The 21569-nt window shown below is 34.3% G+C and overlaps 2 protein-coding genes across 8 annotated transcripts in view; both read left to right on the forward strand.

Moving 5' to 3' along the window:
• LOC111642225 (serine/threonine-protein kinase BRSK2-like) overlaps positions 1-21569 on the forward strand; it is a 159449-nt gene that overhangs the window by 73943 nt on the left and 63937 nt on the right. The window lies entirely within an intron of this gene.
• LOC111642227 lies at positions 16600-21483 on the forward strand. Its single transcript, XM_023388538.1, has one exon. The coding sequence runs from the start codon at positions 19273-19275 to the stop codon at positions 20902-20904; it is 1632 nt and encodes a 543-aa protein (XP_023244306.1). The 5' UTR covers positions 16600-19272; the 3' UTR covers positions 20905-21483.

Consider the following 21569-nt stretch of genomic DNA (forward strand, 5'->3'; position numbering starts at 1 on the left):
AGATTCTTAATACGTATAGACAAAGGATGTAATTGTGAACTGTTAATGACGGCTAAGGAAGAAGCACTGTCACTGATAATCGTAATATCGCTTGATTGGTACTGAGTGTTTGCCCATGTCAGGGCCATAAGAATGGCAAATAACTCTGCCTGGAAAATTGTTGTATATACACCAAGTCTAAAAGTGCTATGATGTATTTCATTATTATTCAGTAAGACAACGAACGAGCAGCCAACGTTACTGCCATTTTTCGATCCATCAGTAAATATTAAAATGCCATTATAATCTGTATCGTAAATAATGTTTATAGGAGGTATACTCGGACTTGGTGACAAGCTAAAGGGGGTTTCAGATTCAAACTCCGAAGTTAAAATTGTATCTCTGGTTAGATGGATGTTATTCCCCCATTTTAGACAGCTGAGTTGGCTGTAGAACTGAATATGTAGTTCTATAGGAGGCTTTCGTGCTAACACTTGTAGGGCAGAGTTGGAGGTAGTTCTATAAGCTTTGGTGAGAGGGATCAAAGCTTTCCTCTGAGCTGATGTTAATTTACGTTTAGGATGGGTCTTATTTGATGCCCATCCCCAACAACCACAGGCATAAGTGATAATTGGTGTGAATAATTGATTGTAAATTGTCACAGTAAAAATGAAAAGTCACAGTAAATAACTGAAGTAACTGATAAATTGTAACAAAAACGTCTACAGTATGATCTTGCTGATTGATTGAAATGACTCACTTATCCAGCTGTATTAAAGCTACTTTACTGGGCAATGCACCCAATGACAATAACTACGTTTATTGAAATTTATGAAGGAATATTTTTGAATAGATTACTACAATTTCTACTTTTTATTATTTGTCCACTGTATTTTTTTTTGTTAATAGCACTTTAGTCAAAGCTATTTGTAGTTCCTTTTTAAATGTGTCTCCATATTTTTTTCAGTCTGTTTGAAAAAGTGATGTTTGTATGTACTCCCAATATACAATGTGATACAGTTTATTATGTTCAATTTCCTTGGTATTTGTACATCCTGCTTCTTTGATTTTTTAGTATTACTTTTTCATTCTGGACAAAATCATGCACTGTAGAGAATCTGATTGACCTTCTGAATCATCTTGTACTTAGTGTTTAAAAATTCTTTTGTGTTCAAATGGTGGTAGTTCCATATGATTAGCATCATTTTTAAAGTCAAATCTGATAATGAGATGTAAATCATCTTGAAAAATGTTTAATTAAAAAAATTAATTTGGACTCTTTTGAACTTTATTGTAAATAACCATCATAACTAATAAAAAATGGAGATTGAAAATTGAATCATTTTTTTCCTACAATCTCTTCCATTTAGAAAATTTCTAAGTAATTTTATTAAGATGAATGTCAAGCAATAAAATTGAAATGTTGAAAGTCAAGCAATATAATTGTATGTTATAATGGAGAAAGATAAATGAATGAATGAAAAAAAAACTTTTGTTAAAATGGAAAAGTTTTTGAACTTTCACAGTTAGTACATAACAAAGTTTAAAACTTATATGTTTAACCTGTGGTTTTAAATAAACAAATGATAAAATTTAATTTAGTGGAGCTCCTCAATATACAGTGATTGAATAAATAACCATTGTCTAACATTAAAATGACTGACATCAGTCAATTTTTGAGATCTGACAACTCATTACACATATGTGGACGTTTTTAATTATTTTTTGTGGGCAAGTGCATGGCTATTAGAGGACGGAGGAGATAGAAGACTAGCCTTTGAATTTCTCTTCTGAGTCACATTTAATAAATAAAAATATTCAATTCCATTGTGAAAAAGAAGTAGATAATAGACTGAATTACTTAGAACTTACTATTGTTAGATTAAATAGTAAATTATTATTTAAAAAGTATGTTAAAGACTGTGCTACCGGTAAAGTTATTGACTTCAAATCTAATATACCTTTATATATAAAAAAGAACACTTTTCAAATGTATATCAACAAAATTAAAGAAAGAACGACCTTGCAAACCGATCAAGAAATGGAAGTACAAAATATAATAAGAATGTGTAACCTAAATAATTACCCTAGAACATTATTGATTAAGTGGTTAGAAACATGTAAAGACAAAAGGAAAAATATATCGTTAAATAGACAACCAATAGAAGTTAAGACTGTGTACCTAAAAATAGAATATGTTTTTGGTGTTTTTGCAAAATTAAAAAATGAATTAAAAAAACTAGATATTATTTTAGTACCAAACCACACAAGCACCATAGCAAAATTGTTAATCAGTAAACATGGTAACAATGAACATAATGATCTGGAAAAAAATAATGTAGTTTATTCATTGGATTGCAGTTGCTCACATAAAAAAAGATATGTAGGGGAAACTGGGAGAAAATTAAAGACAAGAATTAAAGAACATATATATATATGCCATCAAAAATAATTTGATATCATCATCAGAGGCACAACATTGCAACACTGAAGGGTGTGAAATTTTAAAAGATAGCATCAAGTGTATTATGACAGAAAACAATCAACTAAAAAGAAGGATACAGGAAGACATCAGAATTAATAACAATACGGGACTGAAGCTACATGAGGGGTGGATTGACATTGTTTTCACTTAACCTTGAAACAGATGCTGAACAGATGTAAGAGTATAGGCACATCACCTTGTAAAACGCAGATGGTCAGTGCAGTTGACTTCACAATGGCTTATAGATCGGATGTATTTTGTTTTTTGTTAAAATCTGGTGTCCAATTGGTTTAATAAGAGTAAGTTCAATGTTAATTTTCCCTTTTTTTGTTTATGGTTTAATATACCTAACAATATTTATTATTAATAGTGTAACCATCTACCAGAATTTGGAAAATGTAGGAGAAACTAAGACATTTACTGGTGGAGTTAATATGTTATACCACATGGTCACTGTATTCTGATTTATACTTGATAATTTAGTTTAGTGTACGTGTTACATTGAGAAATTGTAAATGCAGTGTACTGCATACGTGGGTTATCCCGGTGTATTGACAGGTTATTGGTTTCATATTTGTTACAGTGTTACCATGTGTTTGTAAGCTGATGAGGGGGTCCTTGTACCCAAAATGCATACTTACCTAAATTTGATATGTGATTATTAAAGACCACCCTTTTTTATAAAAGTTCTGGTCCTTCTTTCAGTCGGCCTTGGTGTGATAAGCCCTGCAAAAAATGTTATACCCTATTTGTTGGGTTATCTAATTTTGTCTAATTTACAGTCGCAGGCAAAAAGCGTTGTTTATTATCTTAGAATGTGTCAAACATTTTGGTAGAATAACTACAGGGCAGAAACAGCCAAAAATAGAAAAGAAAAAAAGGCGGGCGAGGGCTCTTCCATATCTTTCCTGACACTCGAATAGAAGATTAAAGGATATAACTGGAAATTACAGTGGGTGATCGGTTAACGAACGTAATCCGTTCCAAGACTTTGTTCGTTATTTGAATTGTTCGTTAACCGATTATCGGTTTACCATAGGTTTTTATGGGAATTTGATTAATTTGTTCTGGAGACTCCAAAAAGTAAAAAATATATATTTTTTTACTACGTTTATTTCTATGTAATAGTAAAAATACATATATATTTAGTCTTGCATTTTTATTAGTCATGTTTTTTCTGCTTGTGGGGGTTAAAGAATCTGTTTAATGTCGATTGCTTTTCTCTTTTCATCAAGATTTTTCAGAAGTAATTAATAGTATTGTAATTGTAGAGATCGCCAACCCCATTAACCTTATTCTGGTTTGGATGCCACTTGGATGATTGTTGTTCTGACATTCTACCACTTCTTCAAAAGATCTTTAGTAGCAGATGTCAACATTGGCCCTCTTTTGTCTTCCTCTTTTTCAAAAGAAAACACATCTCGCTGAGTTTCTTGGTATTCTTCATTTGAGAGTTCTTGGAGTTCTTCTGTCATAAGATCAGTTTTCATTATGAGCTCTAAAATGCTCTTTATTTCTCAGATGTGATTTTCATTACTCCATTAGCAGCTTGAGACTTCCTGATATATCTTTCATAGCTAAGATTGTGCCTACTGTAGACCTGTTCAAGCCATTCTGCCTAGCAATATTAGACATCTTGTGCCCACTTTCTACCTTGGCTATTATCTCTTGCTTGGTTTCTACAGTGAGCACAATTCTTGACACTCCTCTTTTTAGATTCCATATTATCAGTTTCTTTTTTAAATAAAAAAAATTCAGAAAAGCACTTACAAAAATTCAGAGAACAGAAATCAACTAGTCCACAAAAAATTATTTAAATGCAAGGCCCGAATAAAATTCGAAATTTGGTATTAAAACGTTAACAAATATTTGATGAGACAGTTAAACTTTTACCTTTTGTAAATAAACCCCGACGCAAAACTTAACAAGTGCACGTCAGACAGTCTCACGAATACTGTAAAAAATTATTTGTCAGAAAGGTAAACAAAAAGCTGGAATTACAAGGGAGAGTTTCAAAATTCGGAGGAATATTATACTGTCCGATCGGTATCAGGTTGATGTCAATGTTGGCATCTCCCGCGCTCCAAAAGGTTTTGAATTGACAAGGGAAAATCAATCGGTTTTTGTTATTTTCCATTGCTTATTTTTATGTTTGTTCAGTAAAGTGTTAGTTAACCAAACATGTGTTCATTGTCCGATCATAAAAATCTTTTTTGAAAGTGTTCATTATCTGATTTGTTCACTATCTGAACTGTTTGTTAACTGAACACCCACTGTATTAGATTTCCTTTAGGACTAAAGCCTGATAATTACAATTACACTACAATATAAAATTTAAATGATAATAACAGTTTAAAAGGAGTAATTTTGTTGAATTACAATAAATTTTTCTATTAAAAAAAGAAAACATTTAAGTTTAAAAATAGATTATTATAGGTGAAAACACTAAAAGTATTGCTCATATTTAAAATTGTGTGGGGCACATCTGTTATGACATTTTATTAAAAATAATTTTTTATAATAATACTAATATGAAAGGTAAAAGCATTATTTTAGGGGAAGGGTGAGTTTTTAAAATAATTTTAAGTTCCAATAATGAGTAAAATTCTCATTAAATTTAACTCCACTTGAGATACCCTTTCTATTTTATCCTTGACTTGTAATCTCCAAAATGTAATACCATCAATGCCCTATATATACAGAAGTATTCCTGCCAAATTTCAACTTTTTTGTTTATGGGTCCTGAGATGTAAAGCAAAATACAGACCAACATATATATGCAGAATTTTGCCCCCTTTTTTTGATGTTTTTAGAATCTGGGAATCTTAAAATGTTTAGAAATATAAAAAAATCCCAGAGGGTCAAAATTTGTTCAATTACAATAGTTTTAACTAACCAAAAATCAAACTCAGCTTTTTGAAATACTTAAAGAATTATCAATACCACCTTCTGCTTCTGAGAAATGTTTAATAAACAAAACACAAATGTTGTTAACCTAATACAATAGGTCATCTTCAAATGTAACTGAATTTGAACGCCTTTTCAAAAATGGAATATTTTAATAAAGTGTCCAAACTCTTACCTTTAAATTTAAAACAAAATATTAGACAAATTAACAATTAAATAAATAAAATACAAAATTAAAATATGATAAATAAAATAAAATAATAACAATATAAATATTTATTATTCATATTGTTATTGTTTTATTTTATTTATCATATTTTGTTTTTATCATGTTTTATTTTATGTAAAACAATGTATGTATTTTATGTACATCAAAATATAAGGGCAGATGCTGACTAAGAATTTTATATTTAAATTTTTCTTTTATACAGAATTTCCATGCAGAAAATAGTCCATCTGCATTCCTGGCATTTATGCAACCATCCTTTAATTTGCTTTTATAAATTTAAATATTTTCTTTATTCATTGCTAACGATGGGGAACATGTACTCTTGAGGATACTCACTTTATTCCATTTAACTGTAGAGTCCTTAGAGTCCTCTACTTGTGCCAGACTGGACAAAACTGTATCGCAGTGCCCTTTTTTTAATGTCATATTTGTGCTCGTTAAGTCTAATTGCTAAATTCCTTGTTGTGACCACAATGTAGTCTTTCTTTATTCCCAATTGCTGACCTGGCAATGTAGTCTTTCTTATTCCCAATTGCCAGACCTGGCACCCAATATTCAATTGGGTGCCAAGTCTGGCTATTGGGTAGGTGTTCCAAAGCCTCCTAGTGCATCTTGTCAATGAGGGTATGCTGGGCAGTGTGCAATTTTTCATTGTCATGCAAGAGAACACCCTCTCACAGTGCCCCTGATTTCTTCCAGCAGGTGGCCATGTGCAGTCTGTCTGTACTTTGGTAATACCACTCAGCAGTAACAGAACCTTCGGGAGGAATTTCACATGAATAACACTTATATGGTCCCAAAACACAGTTGTCATGGTTTTCAGGAAACTGTCAGGACAGTTATTGCAACAGATTCAAGATAAATGCTGTTAATTATCTTCCTCTCTACAGAAGAGACCTTGTTACCATATTTATTGATTCTCCCTTATATCTATGTTTATATCTATATTACTGATAGTCTGAGTTTGTAACTAAGTATAGAAAAAAAACTGTTCAAAATACTGCCACATTTTTAGGAATCCTGTACTCCAAATGATAATAGAAACAAAATCGAACACATTTTGTTAAAATTGGGGATGGATTATCAAATTATCTTTAATAATAAAATTTCTTAACTGGAATAAATGTAAAAATAAAAAGTTCCAGCCTTTTCCACCAAAAATTTCTAATTTTCTAACGTTTTCAGCTATCTATGCAGTCGTCATCAGGAATAAACGTATAAAGGAATAGTTTTAGAAATTTAAATTCAACCATGTTCCAAATATGGATCAGTGACATACAATTGCAATAACATAAATAAATAAATAATAAAGTATACAAAAGTATTATTACAATTGCAGTAACAAAATAAATAATGTCACTGATCCATATTTTGAATATGGTTAAATTTAAATTTTAAAAACAATTCCTTATAATTGTATAAATAGTTCTCTGTTTAGAGTGTTTTGTTGGACTAAATTAAATAGAATATAAATTTGAACTTGATTTTTGTTAACCGAGAATATGAAGCCCTTGGAGACTTAGTGCTAACTCATTATTCAGGCAATTTTGAAGTATTTAATTATGAATAATGTGTCCTAGCACCAGCACACATCTATATCAACTGGAGAAAAAGTACTTCAGGACATTACTGATTGCAAAAAATAAAGTGAATGATATATTCCTGATGAAATTGGTTTCTGAAGCATACAAAGTTTTCTATTACCAGATTATGGCAGCTGTTGTTGATGTGGAAAATATTGATGAATAACACTGAGGAAAATAAAATATATCAACCAATTTTTATTTGATATAATGAGTGTTATTACAAAGAGAGTTTAAAAAATTTATTTTAATTTTGATACATGAACAAAGAAATTATATAATTTATACAAAGTTAGCATGGCAAAACTATCACTGAATAAAATTTGGTAATAAAAATCAGATGGCAGTGTAGCAACTCGAACATCCAAAAGAACACAGCAGGTGATCAGTTAACAAACATAATATGTTCCAAGACCTTGTTCGTTATCCGAATTGTTCGTTAACCAATTATCTATTTACCATAGGTTTTTATGGGAATTTGATTAATTCGTTCTGGAGACTCCAAAAAATAAAAAAATATATACTTTCTTACTACATTTATTTATGTGTAATAATAAAAGTATATATATACACAGTCTTGCATTTTTATTAGTCATGTTTTTTTCTGTTTGTAGAGGTTAAAGAATCTGTCCAATGTCGATTGCTTTTTTCTCTTCTTGAGGATTTTTCAGAAGTAATTAATAGCATTGTTGTCGTAGAGATCCCCAAGCCTATTAACCTCAGCTTGGTTTGGATGCCATTTTAAGACCGTTGTTATGACATCCTCCCACTTCTTCAAAAGATCTTTAATAGCATATGTTGGCTTTGATCCTTTTTCATCTTCCTCTTTTTCAGAAGAAAACACATCTTGCTGAGTTTCTTAGTGTTCTTAATTTAAGCATTCTTGGAGTTCTTCTGTCGTCAGATCATTTTCAATGTCATCTTTATTCACTTCCAATTCCAGATCTCTAGCAGTTGTTACAGTTTCATCCAAAATTTCAGGGACATCATATCTCTCTCCCTGAATGCAGGAGGGACACAGCTTTCGCCAAACAGAATTCAACTGTCATTGAGTGACTTTCGACCATGGCTTTTGAATGAGCCATATAGCTTCAAGAATATCAAATTTTTCTTTCCAAAACGTTTTTAATGTCATCATTGAGGAGAACTGACATGCTTCAAAACACCGACAAAACAGTGCTGAAATGTACAATTTCATGAAACCTGCAATAACCTCTTGATGCATTGGTTCAATCAACAAAGTGGTATTCGGAGGTAGAAACTGAACTGTCAGCCAGGAAAAGTCTTCCAGCAAATTATCTTCAAGGTCTTTTGGGTGTTCTGGTGCATTGTCCAATAGCAACAGTGCTTTTAATGGCAATTCATTGGTCTGAAGGTAATCTTTGATGTTTGGAGCACAAACTTTAAACAGCCATTTTCTGAAAAGAGCCTGTGTGACCCATGCCCTTTTATTGGATCTCCACATCACTGGCAGTTTTTGTTTAATTATGGAATTTTTTTAATGCTCTAGGGTTCTCAGAGTGATAGACAAGAAGCGGGATAAGCTTCATATCACCACTAGCATTAGCTCCCAAAAGTAACGTCAATCGGTCTTTCATGGGTTTATGCTCAGGAATATTTTTCTCTTCTTTCGTAATGTAGATATGGTTCGGCATGGCTTCTAAAATAAACCAGTTTCATCACAATTGAAAATTTGTTGTGGACAATATCCTTCTTTTTTAATGAATTCTTCAAATTTGAAACAGAACTTCTCAGCTTCTTCTTTATCTGCACTAGCAGACTCATCATGAATTACCACATATTTAATGTTTAACTCCTTCTAAACTTTGAAAACCATCCAGTAGTAGCTTTGAATTCTATCACCTCATGTAATGAATGTGGAGTTTGTTTCTTCAGTTCTTCAAAAATTTCTTTAGCTTTCTCTTGAATGATAGTCGTACTAGTTACATTTTTTTCGTTTCCCTTTCTTTTATCGAAATTAAAAGCAATCTCTCCATTTTTTCATGGATGGAACATCTTTGTTTCTCAGATGTGATTTTCATTACTCCTTTATCACTTTGTCTTCTTGATTATATCTTTCTTAGCTAAGATTGTGCCTACTGTAGACCTGTTCAAGCCATACTGCCTAGCAACAACAGACATCTTCTACCCACTCTCTACTTTGGCTATTATCTCTTGCTTGGTTTCTATGGTGAGCACAGTTCTTGACACTCCACTCTTTTTATGCTCCATAATATTATCACTTTCTGTTTGAAATAAAAAGTTCAGAAAAGCACTCACAAAAATTCAGAGAACAGAAATCAACTAGTGCATGAAAGAATTATATAAATGTGAGGCCCAAATGTAATTTGAAATTTTGATGTTAAAACATTAACGAATACCTAATAGGACAGTTAAACTCTCACCTTTAGAAAATAAAAATTGATGCAAAACTTATGGAGTGCCCAACAGTCTTACGAAGACTATAAAAAAATTATTTGTTATAAAAGTAAACAAAAAGCTGGAATTACAGTGGAGAGTTTCAAAGTTCGGGAAAACACTATCCGATCGATATCGGGTTGAGAGTCAATGTTGATGTCTCCCACGCTCCGAAAGGTTTTGAATTGTTACCTGAAAACAAGGGAAAATCAATCGGTATTTGTTATTTTCTGTCTCTTCTTTTTATGTTTGTTCAGTAAAGTGTTTGTTGTACAATCATAAAAATCTTTCGTAAAAGTGTTCGTTATCTGATCTGTTCATTAACCGATCACCCACTATATTGCAAGATTCAAGAAAGTGTTTTCTCATATCCACTGCAGTCGTTTCATAAAAAGAGCATTTGGAGTCACATAAGACATTAATTATTTTACCATTTAGGTTTATCGAAAACCTATTTAATCTAAATTGTGCAGCAAATGACTATTTTATAACTCAAATTAGACAATAAATAAGATGCTGGACTCCATGTTCCATTAAGAAAAATTTCACTGTTTCAACCTTTTTCACTCAAATGATGAACATCTTTTAGCCATAATAACAAACAACTGCACATTGGAAATAACTAAACATCACGTACCTCAGAAAAACCTTTATCTAATGCGAAATAAAATTTAATACTACAAACGTTTTCAGACCGCTCCTGGGTCCTTCTTCAGGTAAAAAAATCATTTGAAATGTTATTAAATATGAAAAAACATTTGTTTGGAACGATTTTTAAATACGGAAATATAGAAAGGAATCACGTGATCACTAGCTCCAAACGTCAAATCTTCTACCTCACGTTGAGAATTATTTAAATGTATCCCTTTTTTTAAAGATTTTACGAAGATCTTTGTTGTTAAGCATAACAAATATATCACATAAATACAGACTACCCCTTTTTTTTTACTTTCCTTTTTTTCGGTTTATGATTCACTTAATCCTCCTGCTGTATTAGGGCCTGCCATGCCAAAGAAAGAGAGATCTCATCTCTGGAATTAATGGGTGAAGAAGTGCTGTATGCCTTGTATATCTCTATCTGTTCCAACCATTTGAGATGGTCTAAATATGAGGAGGTGATAATTAACTTAGCATTTGAAAAGTCTGCTACTATCTCTGGATCAGATGCGTAAGTGGATAAAGATGTGGAACATTTATTAAAGTTGCATAGGGTTAAATGATTCTCCAACACAAAGTTAGCATCAAGATTAGGTATGCGGAATATCATCATGGATGCACCAGACACCCCCAAGTTATTTGCATTTGCAAAAATTCACAAACAAGGCCAAAAATTCAGACCGGTTGTGGATAAGGCCAAGACCCTACACGCAAGTTAGAAGTCGCTTTGCACAAAATGATCGTGCCACATTTAGAAGGATACAGATACACGGTCTCTAGTGGAATTAGAAGAGCTCGGTCTCCAGTGGAATTAGCAGAGCTCCTCAAGGACACTGAACATCCTAGCTTTATCACGGTCCTGGATTTCCAATCACTGTACCCTTCAATCGAGATTCTTCCTTGTTTCTGCAACATCAGAGACTTACTGTTTACAATCTTATGCAATGAAGAGTTCCATCAACAAATTTTAGAGTTGTCCCACTTGATTTGTTACAGCTCGATCTTTCAATTCGGCAGAGTTACGTACAAGCAGGGTAAAGGGGTCCCCACGGGCAGTTCTGTCTCTGGGGACCTTTGTGAGTTAGTAATCAGACAATTGGAGAATACAATACTTCCCAATTTCCTCCAAAACATCATAATTTACAAACGATATGTTGACGACATCATCATTCTCCGGAGAGACTCTCTGAACATCACCTGATATTTGGGTCAAATGAACAACAACCCCTACGGTCTGACCCTTGAGGTCAAGCAGCACAGCGACTCATCTGTGCATTTTCTGGATTTGAATATTGATTTTGGAGGACCGATCATACACACCTCAGTGTACCGCAAACCATCAGACTATCCAACATATATCCCGGCAGACTCTTGTGACCTTGTCCAATACAAGATGGCGGCATTTAGGGCCCTAGTTAAAAGGGCGCACTCACACTCCTCTACTCAAGGGGCTTTAGAAAAGGAGCTGCAATACCTATGCGAAGTGGCCAAACACCATGGCTACCATAACATCATACAAAAAATGTCGCAACGGTTAAGGGGAATAATGGCTCCTTCTAAAAGAGTTAATTCAATAAATGACAATCAGGAGGAGGATAAGCAGAGGGTGTCAATTACCTACAACCCACTATTGAAATCATTACATAGTAGAATCGCAAGGCAGAGGGGTATCTCCCTAGCCTTCAGAAGATGTCCATCTATATTTGATATTCTATGCAATGGAAAGGGCAAATCTAAGGAAGAAAGACTGCCAGGGATATATAGAGTGCCACTTAGGGACCACCATTTTGGCAAGGACTTAATTTACATAGGCTCAACGAAACATGCTGTTGGGATCAGGTTGAAAGAACACTTGTGTGACATTCAACATAATAAATGTTCCACGTCCTTATCCACTTACGCATCTGATCCAGAGATAGTAGCAGACTTTTCAAATGCTAAGTTAATTATCACCTCCTCATATTTAGACCATCTCAAATGGTTGGAACAGATAGAGATATACAAAGCATACAGCACTTCTTCACCCATTAATTCCAGAGATGAGATCTCTCTTTGGCATGGCAGGCCCTAATACAGCAGGAGGATTAAGTGACCTAAAAGAAGGGAAGTAAAAAAAAGGGAGGTAGTCTATATTTATGTGATATGTTTGTTATGCTTAACAACAAAGATCTTCGTAAAATCTTTAAAAAAAAGGAAACATTTAAATAATTCTCAACGTGAGGTAGAAGATTTGACGTTTGGAGCTAGTGATCACGTGATTCCTTTCTATATTTCTGTATTTAAAAATCGTTCCAAACAAATGCTTTTTCATATTTAATAACATTTCAAACGATTTTTTTACCTGAAGAAGGACCCAGGAGGGGTCTGAAAACGTTTGTAGTATTAAATTTTATTTTGCATCTGTTAAAGGTTTTTCTGAGGTACGTGATATCTTTTAGCCAATATAAGTCTTAGTCATTGATCACAATCCAAAAAGAACAAAGTTTCACTTAAATACATATAACTAGAGAACAATCCAATATTATTTAGTAATCCTTTAGCAATAGCAGGCCATGACTTCAAAAAAGAATTACCATCTATCTGTGAAAGTCTTATGTATATCACCTTTTGATAGTTATCATTTGGTAAGTCAATAAGTTTTCTCCAAAATCTAAACAATTTTATTGGCAGTCCAATAGCAAGGGGAGCTTTTCCCAATTTGATTCTCACTGCAGGTCCTGAGACAATCTATTAATATGGAACACCTGCTTAAAATAGAATAACTATATTGGTTCAAATTTGTCTACTAAAAGACTGCCCCAAACCAGAAAAGCATAAAACGTACTTGGTCCAGTCAAAGAATCAAATAATTTAAAGTAATTACTTAATGAAGATGTTTTAATTTTAATAAGTAACTTGATGAGATTGGAGATTTTAGATCTTGCAGCAAGTAAACCTTTTTTAAATGATAGGAGAATGTGCCATGTGAAGAAAAATAAATACAGGTAGGCCTCCTACAACGCAGTAGATACGTTCCTTGAAAATACCGCGTTGTGGGAAATCGCATTATAGGAGACACCAACTTAATACAAAAACTGGGATTCGGTTCTAAAAAGTGAAAAACTTGGCGTTTGAATGGCATTTTTTGAATTTTTCAAACCAGCCATTGCTAGCCACGAATTTAACACTGGTTTCACCAGCTGACAACTGTCCCATTTGTTTTAAATAATCAAATATTTTTAAGGCTTTGTGTTTAAGTGCAGTTTTATTTAAAGACAACCTTTTCTTGTTCATATCTTCTACCCATAATATTAGTGCTTGTTCCATTTTTTCTATTATAGGTGCTCTCGGACAAGCAACATTTTTCGCAAGAATAGATGATCCTGATGCGACCAAATTTCTGATCTTTTCTCCCGACAGAATTGTCGACTCATTTAAATTAAAATGCATACCGATATCAGCTATACGCTCTTGATTTTTAATTCGATCCAAAATTTCTATCTTTGTTTGAAGAGTTATAAATTTCCTTTATAACGACGGTCTTTTCTTTTCATTCGGCATTGTTATGGCTAAAATTTTTTCAATTAGTTTTGTGGACAGTAAAAATTGCAAAAAAATAACTTCCTTTCACTATGTTGTTAAAAATATACACCCAATAGGAGTTTATACTGTATTTTAGACCATTTTTGCGGTCCCCATGTATTGAAAGAATATAAATTATCGAAAATTCAGTGATATATTTAAGTGTTTACGATAACTGATGCACATCTGTCTAGAAACCGGTCTTCCCCTGAAACTTTCAAGAGAATAACATGCCAACGTCCACAAACAGCTGTTTTCAAAGACTGTATGCTCTGTATGCCGAACTGCAGCTCATACACGTGATCCGTTGTGATTTTTCTGTTATGTGAAGATAATTCGTTTCTAAATACCGTAAACTGCGTTGTAAAAGTACCGTGTTGTAAGAAAATTTCTGCATTTTTTCAACCGTGTTGGAGTGAAAACGCGTTGTAAAGGTACCGCATTGTAGGAAGCCTACCTGTACCTAGATATTTAAAATTTAATACAATTTCCAGTTTATGATTTTCTAAACTGAAATTATCTGTTTTTTTAAGTTTTCTACCTCTATGAAAAATCATAAGCTTTGTCTTTTCTGAATTAATTTTCAATTGATTATCTTCACAATATCTCCAAGTGAGATTGTCTTTTTCTAAGTGAAGAAGCTGAATTAGCCAAGAGAATGATATCATCAGCATAAAGAAGACAGTTAATTTCGACATGAGAAGACAATGCTATCATAGAACTTTGACCTCTCAGAGGGTTAGGAAGATCGTTCAAAAACAAAATAAAAAATCGAACCTATTACCGGCATGTATTCTATAAAAGATCATCCCACAAATGTTTTTGAACTTTATGAAGTTCGTTCTTCAGGTAGAAATGGAATACTTGAGAAAATAGAACAGGAGATTTCAAATAGAAAAATTTGCTGAATTCCACTTCGATGGACATGCGCACAATGGCGCATGTTTGTCAGAGAACCTATCCGACAAACAAAAGGAATATTATAGATGGGTAGCTGCACTGAAAATCATGAGTCAAAGAACACCCAGAAATGGTGGCATTAAGAACAAAACTTTGACTAACCAGCAAATGGATGAAAATAAACGATATTGTCCTCACCAGAGCTGATAAATCGAAATCCTTAGTCATTATGAAAAGGGGTGCATACCAAATAGGACTAAGAGACTACATCAATATCACACAGTGTGATAAAGAAAACAGAGACTGTGTAGATAAGCTAGAGAATATAATGAAACGTGAAATGCTTTGCGAACTCAAAGTTAGCAAAATGTCTGGCCTTACAAGACATAATAGTTGACTCATTCGACACTCCTAAGCTCTTTGCATATGCTAAAACTCATAAACCTGGCCAACAACTCCATCCAATAGTTGACAAAGCAAGAGCACCTACAAGGAAACTAGAAAAGGCTGCCCACAGCCTTCTTTCACCAAGCTTAGAGGATTATCCTTACACCATTGAAAATTCAGAAAACCTCATACATCTGCTTAAAGATCTCCCAGAGTCTCCAAAGGTCATCACAGTCCTAGATTTCAAGTCACTATACCCTTCAGTAAAGCTCCCAGCTGCTTTTTGCTTCCTCAGGGATTTCTAATTGGATTATATTCAAGATCAAGCACTGCACCACCATATACTCAAAATGGCCCATCTTAACCTTCAAAGGCACAGTATATAAGCAAAAAAGAGGCATCCCCATGGGTATCCCAGTGTCAAGAGACCTCTAAGTTAGTCGTCAGGCAAATGGAGAATAAAATCATCTCAATGTTTATCCTTCTGCTCTATAGAAGATACATAGACGATATCCTTGTCTTATGGAAGAAGATGCCTGACATAACAGCCTTTCTGCAGGCTATAAACGACAACCCCTATGGCCTAGTTATAAATATAGAGCAATCAAGCAGCATGGAAGCACACTTCCTCAATATAGCCATCAAAGTAGAAGCCTCAAACATCCAAATGTCAGTCTACTGAAATCTACTGCAACGCCAATATACATACCTAGGGGATTATGTGACCCGTTCTCATATAAAATATCTGCATTCAAAACCTTAGTAAAAAGAGCAATCTCCCACTCCTCTACAAAGCAAGCTCTAAACACAGAATTGGCTTATCTTATAGTTGCAGCTGAGCATGGGTACCCTTTCTTAATACAGCGTATAAGCAGGCAACATCGTCAAAAGAGCACATCCACAGCACAGACAAAGGATACCACCACCCAGAACGAACAAACAAGACTCCCTGTCACCTTCAACCCATATGTTAGAGAAATATATAGAGAAATAGCCAAGAAACAACAAATACAAATAATCTATAGAAGAGGCCTACAGAAAGGCAGACATCCTAAAAAACGGGAAAGACCCCCCCAGATCTCAACAGAATGTATGGTGTATACTCTATCCCTCTAGTAGATAACAGATGGCAAAAAGAACTCATCTGTATTGGTTCTACTAAGCACTCATTAAAGACCAAATTAAGGGAACACCAAGCTGATGTACAACACGGAAGGCTCACTACAGTCCTAAGTATTTATGCATCAGACCAGGACATTGAGGCAGAACTCGACAAACTAAAATCACCACAACCACGCCCCACCCAGAGCACATAAAATGGTTAGAAGCTATGGCTATTTATAAAATGAGCCATACTAATACATGCATCAACCAAAAAGAAGAGCTCAACCTATCACCAGCCTGGCAACTCCTCTTAGACAAGTATCGATAATAATTGACACCCACGCACAATGGTGCATGTCCATCAGAGCAGAATTCGGCAAATTTTTCTATTTGAAATCTCCTGTTCTATTTTTCTCAAGTATTCCATTTCCACCTGAAGAAGAACTTCATAAAGTTCAAAAACGTTTGTGGGACAATTTTTATAAAATACACGCCGGTAACAGGCTCCATTTTTGATTGTAAGTGTAGCAAACTTCTGGTGTTAGTAAAGGGTTGAACAGTATTGCAAAATAAAAAGGGTAGGACTTAGTGGTTCTCCTTGAGGTAGCCCTCTATTAGACTTAACCTAATCAGTACAAAATGAAAAAGTTTCTATATGATATCTGGTATTAGAAAACAGACTCTTAAGTAAGTTGACAAACAATGCAGAAAGACCAATGCTCCTAAGCTTATACCATAACAAATCATGATTGACTGTATCAAAAGCTTTCTTGAGATCAATAAAAGCAGTATAGAGTTTCCCTCATTTCCTTGAAAGTGATATTTGAAAAGACTAGTCAAAATAAACAAATTATATTCAATGCCTCTATTTTTAACAAATGCTCCTTGGAGAGGTGTAACAATATTAAACTCATTCATCCAATTCTGGAGACGATTTGCCATAATAGTTGAAAAAACCTTTCTAAATACACTAATTAAAGCAATTGGTCTATAATTAGTTGATGTCTGCCTACTTCCCCTCTTATAAATCATTCTCAAGACAATTTGTTTTTAAGATAAAAGAAAAGAACAACTAGACCAAAAAGAGTTAAACATATCCAATATATCTATGTGAGATAAGCAGTGGGTCACTGTTTGGTCCCAATTGACCACGTACTCTGCACAGGCTGGTAAAACCCGATCTCGGGGTCGTTGGATGGCTAGGAGGGCAAATCAAGTGGGGAGTGCCTCGGTAAGTTGGCAGGCGTCCTTAATTGACAGGAGACAGGTTAACAAAATAACAAAGCATTTATTGAATAACTAAATCTAACTTTACAAGAGATGAACTTACTACTAAGGTTAAATGCGGTTATATTAAAATACTTACAGAAATTGGCGACGAATTTCGTAGCTATGTCGCTGACCTAATTTCTAGTTTGAGAGAGAGCGCTTTTACAAATTTTAGCCCCTAAATACCTCTCGGTGGAAGAGAGAGTTGGCGAATGTTGTCTGTATGGAAGGGTGTAGTGTCTTCTGTGTCTTCTTGCCAATGTCCTCTCTCTGTAGCTGGATCAAGTCTGCTGTATGGAGGTTCGGGAGTCGAGGTGGGCACTATCACAAAGTATAACTTCCTATGACGAATCACCCTGAGCTTCCGGAGATTCGAGCTTTTATATCATTAGCATGGGAAAACTGTCACATGATTGACTTTTGTTGATGATGACGGTGCATTCTTCACACCTAACTGTAAACTTCCTCAGCTAGTCGTTATACAATCGGTGAAATCCGATCTAGTTCAAATTCTTCGGGTTTTTTCCAAAGACAATTAACAGAAAATTTGGATTTTTAAAAAGCCCATAAAAATCCGCGAGTCACATCTAGTAATATTTCTGTAGAAAGGTATTTTATCATTTTGTTCCTTGTATTATCAAGACCTGGGGCCTTAGATGATTTTAATTTTCTGATTTGCAGTTTCCAATTCACTCAAATAGATAAGATCATCCAAAAGAGAAACATTATTACTAAACTTAAATCATTATATCAATATAAATTACTGTATTTGGTCTGGCAAAATAGTCTTGCAAATAATTCAACCAATCCAAGGGGGATAAAGCATTTTCACAGTTTTTTAATTTGAAATTTATTAACTAGTGACCAAAAATCACTAGTATTTTTTGTCTTTAATAATAATGAGTTTATTTAAGCCAAAAATAACTTTTTCTTTGTCTTACATAATGACTTGTAACTTTTATTTAATTTACAGTATTCATCCAATAGATTTCTAGTTTTGTTTTTACGAAACATTCATAGTACTTGGTTCTTTGTTTTCTTTAAACATAGGCACTGAGGATCAAACCATTGTTTTTCAAATGGTGATAAAGAAATATTTTTCTTGATCATTCCATATTGTAAAGCTGAAGTCAACAAAGTCTTCAATAGTTTATCATAGTAAATTCTGCACATCCAACAGAAAGGTCTCTTTAACTGTAATATATAGCAAGCTGATCAAAGATAAATAGTCATCTGATCTTTCTTGTTTTTATATGTAGTGAATTTTTGGAAGTTTCAGAGTCAGTACACTATTCGACATAAATTCAAATGATATTGAAATTGGAAAATTATTAGAATTGAAAATATCAAGAACTTTAAAATCCAGTAATCTGTCTAATAAATTTACATTTACTGTTATTAGATCTATAACAGATAGACTGACTGTTGAAAGAAAATTAAATTTAGCCGGGTAGTCTGAGGCATATTGTTATGTATGTAAACCGCCATGGGATGACCGCTACCGGGAATTGCCCCTTGACCTACTTAGGTCACCCCACACCTCCGATTTCGTGTGTGTTCTTTATCTCAACGAGCTGACTTTAGTTTTTTGTAACCCCTAGATCTGGACACGATGATACGTTGTTCACTCATAGTTACGTTTATGTTAATAAAGCTAGTTATATATGTTTATGAGTTATCGTTATTTCCACGAACATAACAATTGGCGACGAGAATAAAATTGACGATGAAGGTAAAATTGGCAACGAATTGGTGATAAGAATACAATTGGCAACAAGGACAAAAAGGATAAAATGAGTGAACTCACAGAATTAATTTCAATGCTAAATGTGTTCGTCAAGAAATTACAGAGTCAATCGGTGGAGACGCAACCAGAACTATCAGTTCAACAAGTCCTCCAAACGCAAGCCCTAACCTTCGAAACTTACGACGAAACGTCCGAGACCTTTGAAAACTATTCCCAACAACTGGATAACTTTTTCAAAATCAAAGGACTGACCGGAACAGATGCCATTACCGAAGAAGCTAAAGTAATGATATTAATCAATTGTCTTGGACCGAAACATTATCAGTTATTGACCAACCTAACGGCACCAGAAATACCCTCGAAGCGAACATTTGCCGAATTAATGAAGTTACTACAAAATCACCTAACACCCAAACGAAATATCCTAACAGAACAGCACAAATTCTTGTCCAGAGAACAACATAATGGTGAGTCCATCTCAAATTACGTGACTTCGTTAAAACAACTCTCGAAAAGCGCAGATTTCAAGTCTAGTTGTAACAATGCAGACTGTATAAAATCCGTCATAGATCTAATGTTAAGAGTACAATTCATACGTGGCTTACAAGATTCCGACATCCGTGAGAAAATTTTACAACAAACCGACCTAACCTTCGAACAGACGCTAGAAATTGCATTAGCCATAGAAGCTTCTAAAATAGAAAACGACGAAGTATATAAAAGTAACCACTTTGTTCATAAGATTATCAAAAATACTCAAACAAAACAATGCTCACATCTTCAAACACAACCGTCAAATCGTAACAGGAGCCGAATAGAAAGTCGCAGCGGAGAGCCACTTAACCTCCACGAACTCCATTTAGAAGGACTATGCCTACATTGCGGAAAAAACAACCATAAATCAACAAACTGTAGAATCAAAGACCGGCTGAAATGTGAACGATGTCATAAAAAAGGTCACACGGGGAAAGTTTGCATATCATCCCTAAGGAAACAAACGTCAACAATCAACAGGAATCATAACGTCCACAATATTAATCACGAACACGTAATTGACTTTGATATAAACAGCGTTCTAGATGTATTTGTTAATACAACGGGAACTGATGACAGACTCCTCACAGAAATCTACGTTAACGGCACAAAAGTTTGTTTTGAATGTGACACTGGCAGTTGCGTCACTATCATCAGTATCGACGAATTCAATCGTTTACAATTAAACGCACCCATAGCGAAAACGGAAGTGACCTTTCAAAATTACACAGGTGATATTTTCAAACCCTTAGGAGTAGCAAAAGTAAAAACTAAACATGGTGGCAACTACAGTATAGAGGACTTGTATGTCGTTCCCTTTCAAAAAAATGCAATAGTAGGAAGAGATTGGATCTGGAGTTTAAAGATTGACATCAATGAACTCAGCCATACAACTAAGGCCAACAACATTTCGTCAACAAAAGTAGAAACAGGGAAAGAAGCCCTAACAAAAGACCACGATTATACTTATCATGACACTGTTGTAAAACATATCTCAACCGGAACTATCACGGCCAAAGACATTCAAAGAGAATCATCAATTGACAAGGAACTATCACAGATCAAAACGACATTGTCAATGGCCAAATGTACGACCCAGAAATATCCACACACAACGGCATTCTGTTTAGAGGACACTGCGTAATCGTCCCAAGAAGTTTACAGCCAGCAGTACTACAAGAGCTACACTCTACACACATAGGAATTGTTCGAATGAAGGCCCTAGTCCGAAACTACTGTTACTGGCGTAATATTGACTCTGATATCGAGAATATGGTTAAAAGTTGCAAAGAATGCTGTGACATTAAGAAAAACCCAACAAAAGCTCCAATACACAAATGGGAAACACCTACAAGAAACTGGCAACGCATACACATCGATTACGCAGGACCATTTATAAATCATTATTTCTTCATTGTCGTTGATGCCAAATCGAAGTGGCCGGAAATATTCTATACCAGCGGTCGGGGAACCGGGGTAAATTACCCCAAATGGGGTAAAAATGAAACTTTTGTGAGTAAAAAGTGTATATTTTTAATTTGCTATTTTATAAACCTGTTAGTATTGTTTTCAACTTAAACAATTTAGCGACATATGCAGGCCACACCATCTCACTCCCCACCACAAGAGTGTGCTCGAGTTATATCTTTGCGCAGTAAAGCACAGCCCTGGCTACCTGCTCAGTCCGTGCCATGCCGTCAAGATACAAATACATAGACGAGTCAGAGAGCGNTATGAATTACAAAATAACAAGAAATTATCATTTACTTATATTTTCTGTGGGGGCGAATTTTTTTTTCCTCAACTGTA

Source organism: Centruroides sculpturatus, unplaced genomic scaffold (genome assembly GCF_000671375.1).
Source record: "Centruroides sculpturatus isolate CEXI.00-Female unplaced genomic scaffold, Cexi_2.0 scaffold457, whole genome shotgun sequence".
Classification (NCBI taxonomy): Eukaryota; Metazoa; Arthropoda; class Arachnida; order Scorpiones; family Buthidae; genus Centruroides; species Centruroides sculpturatus.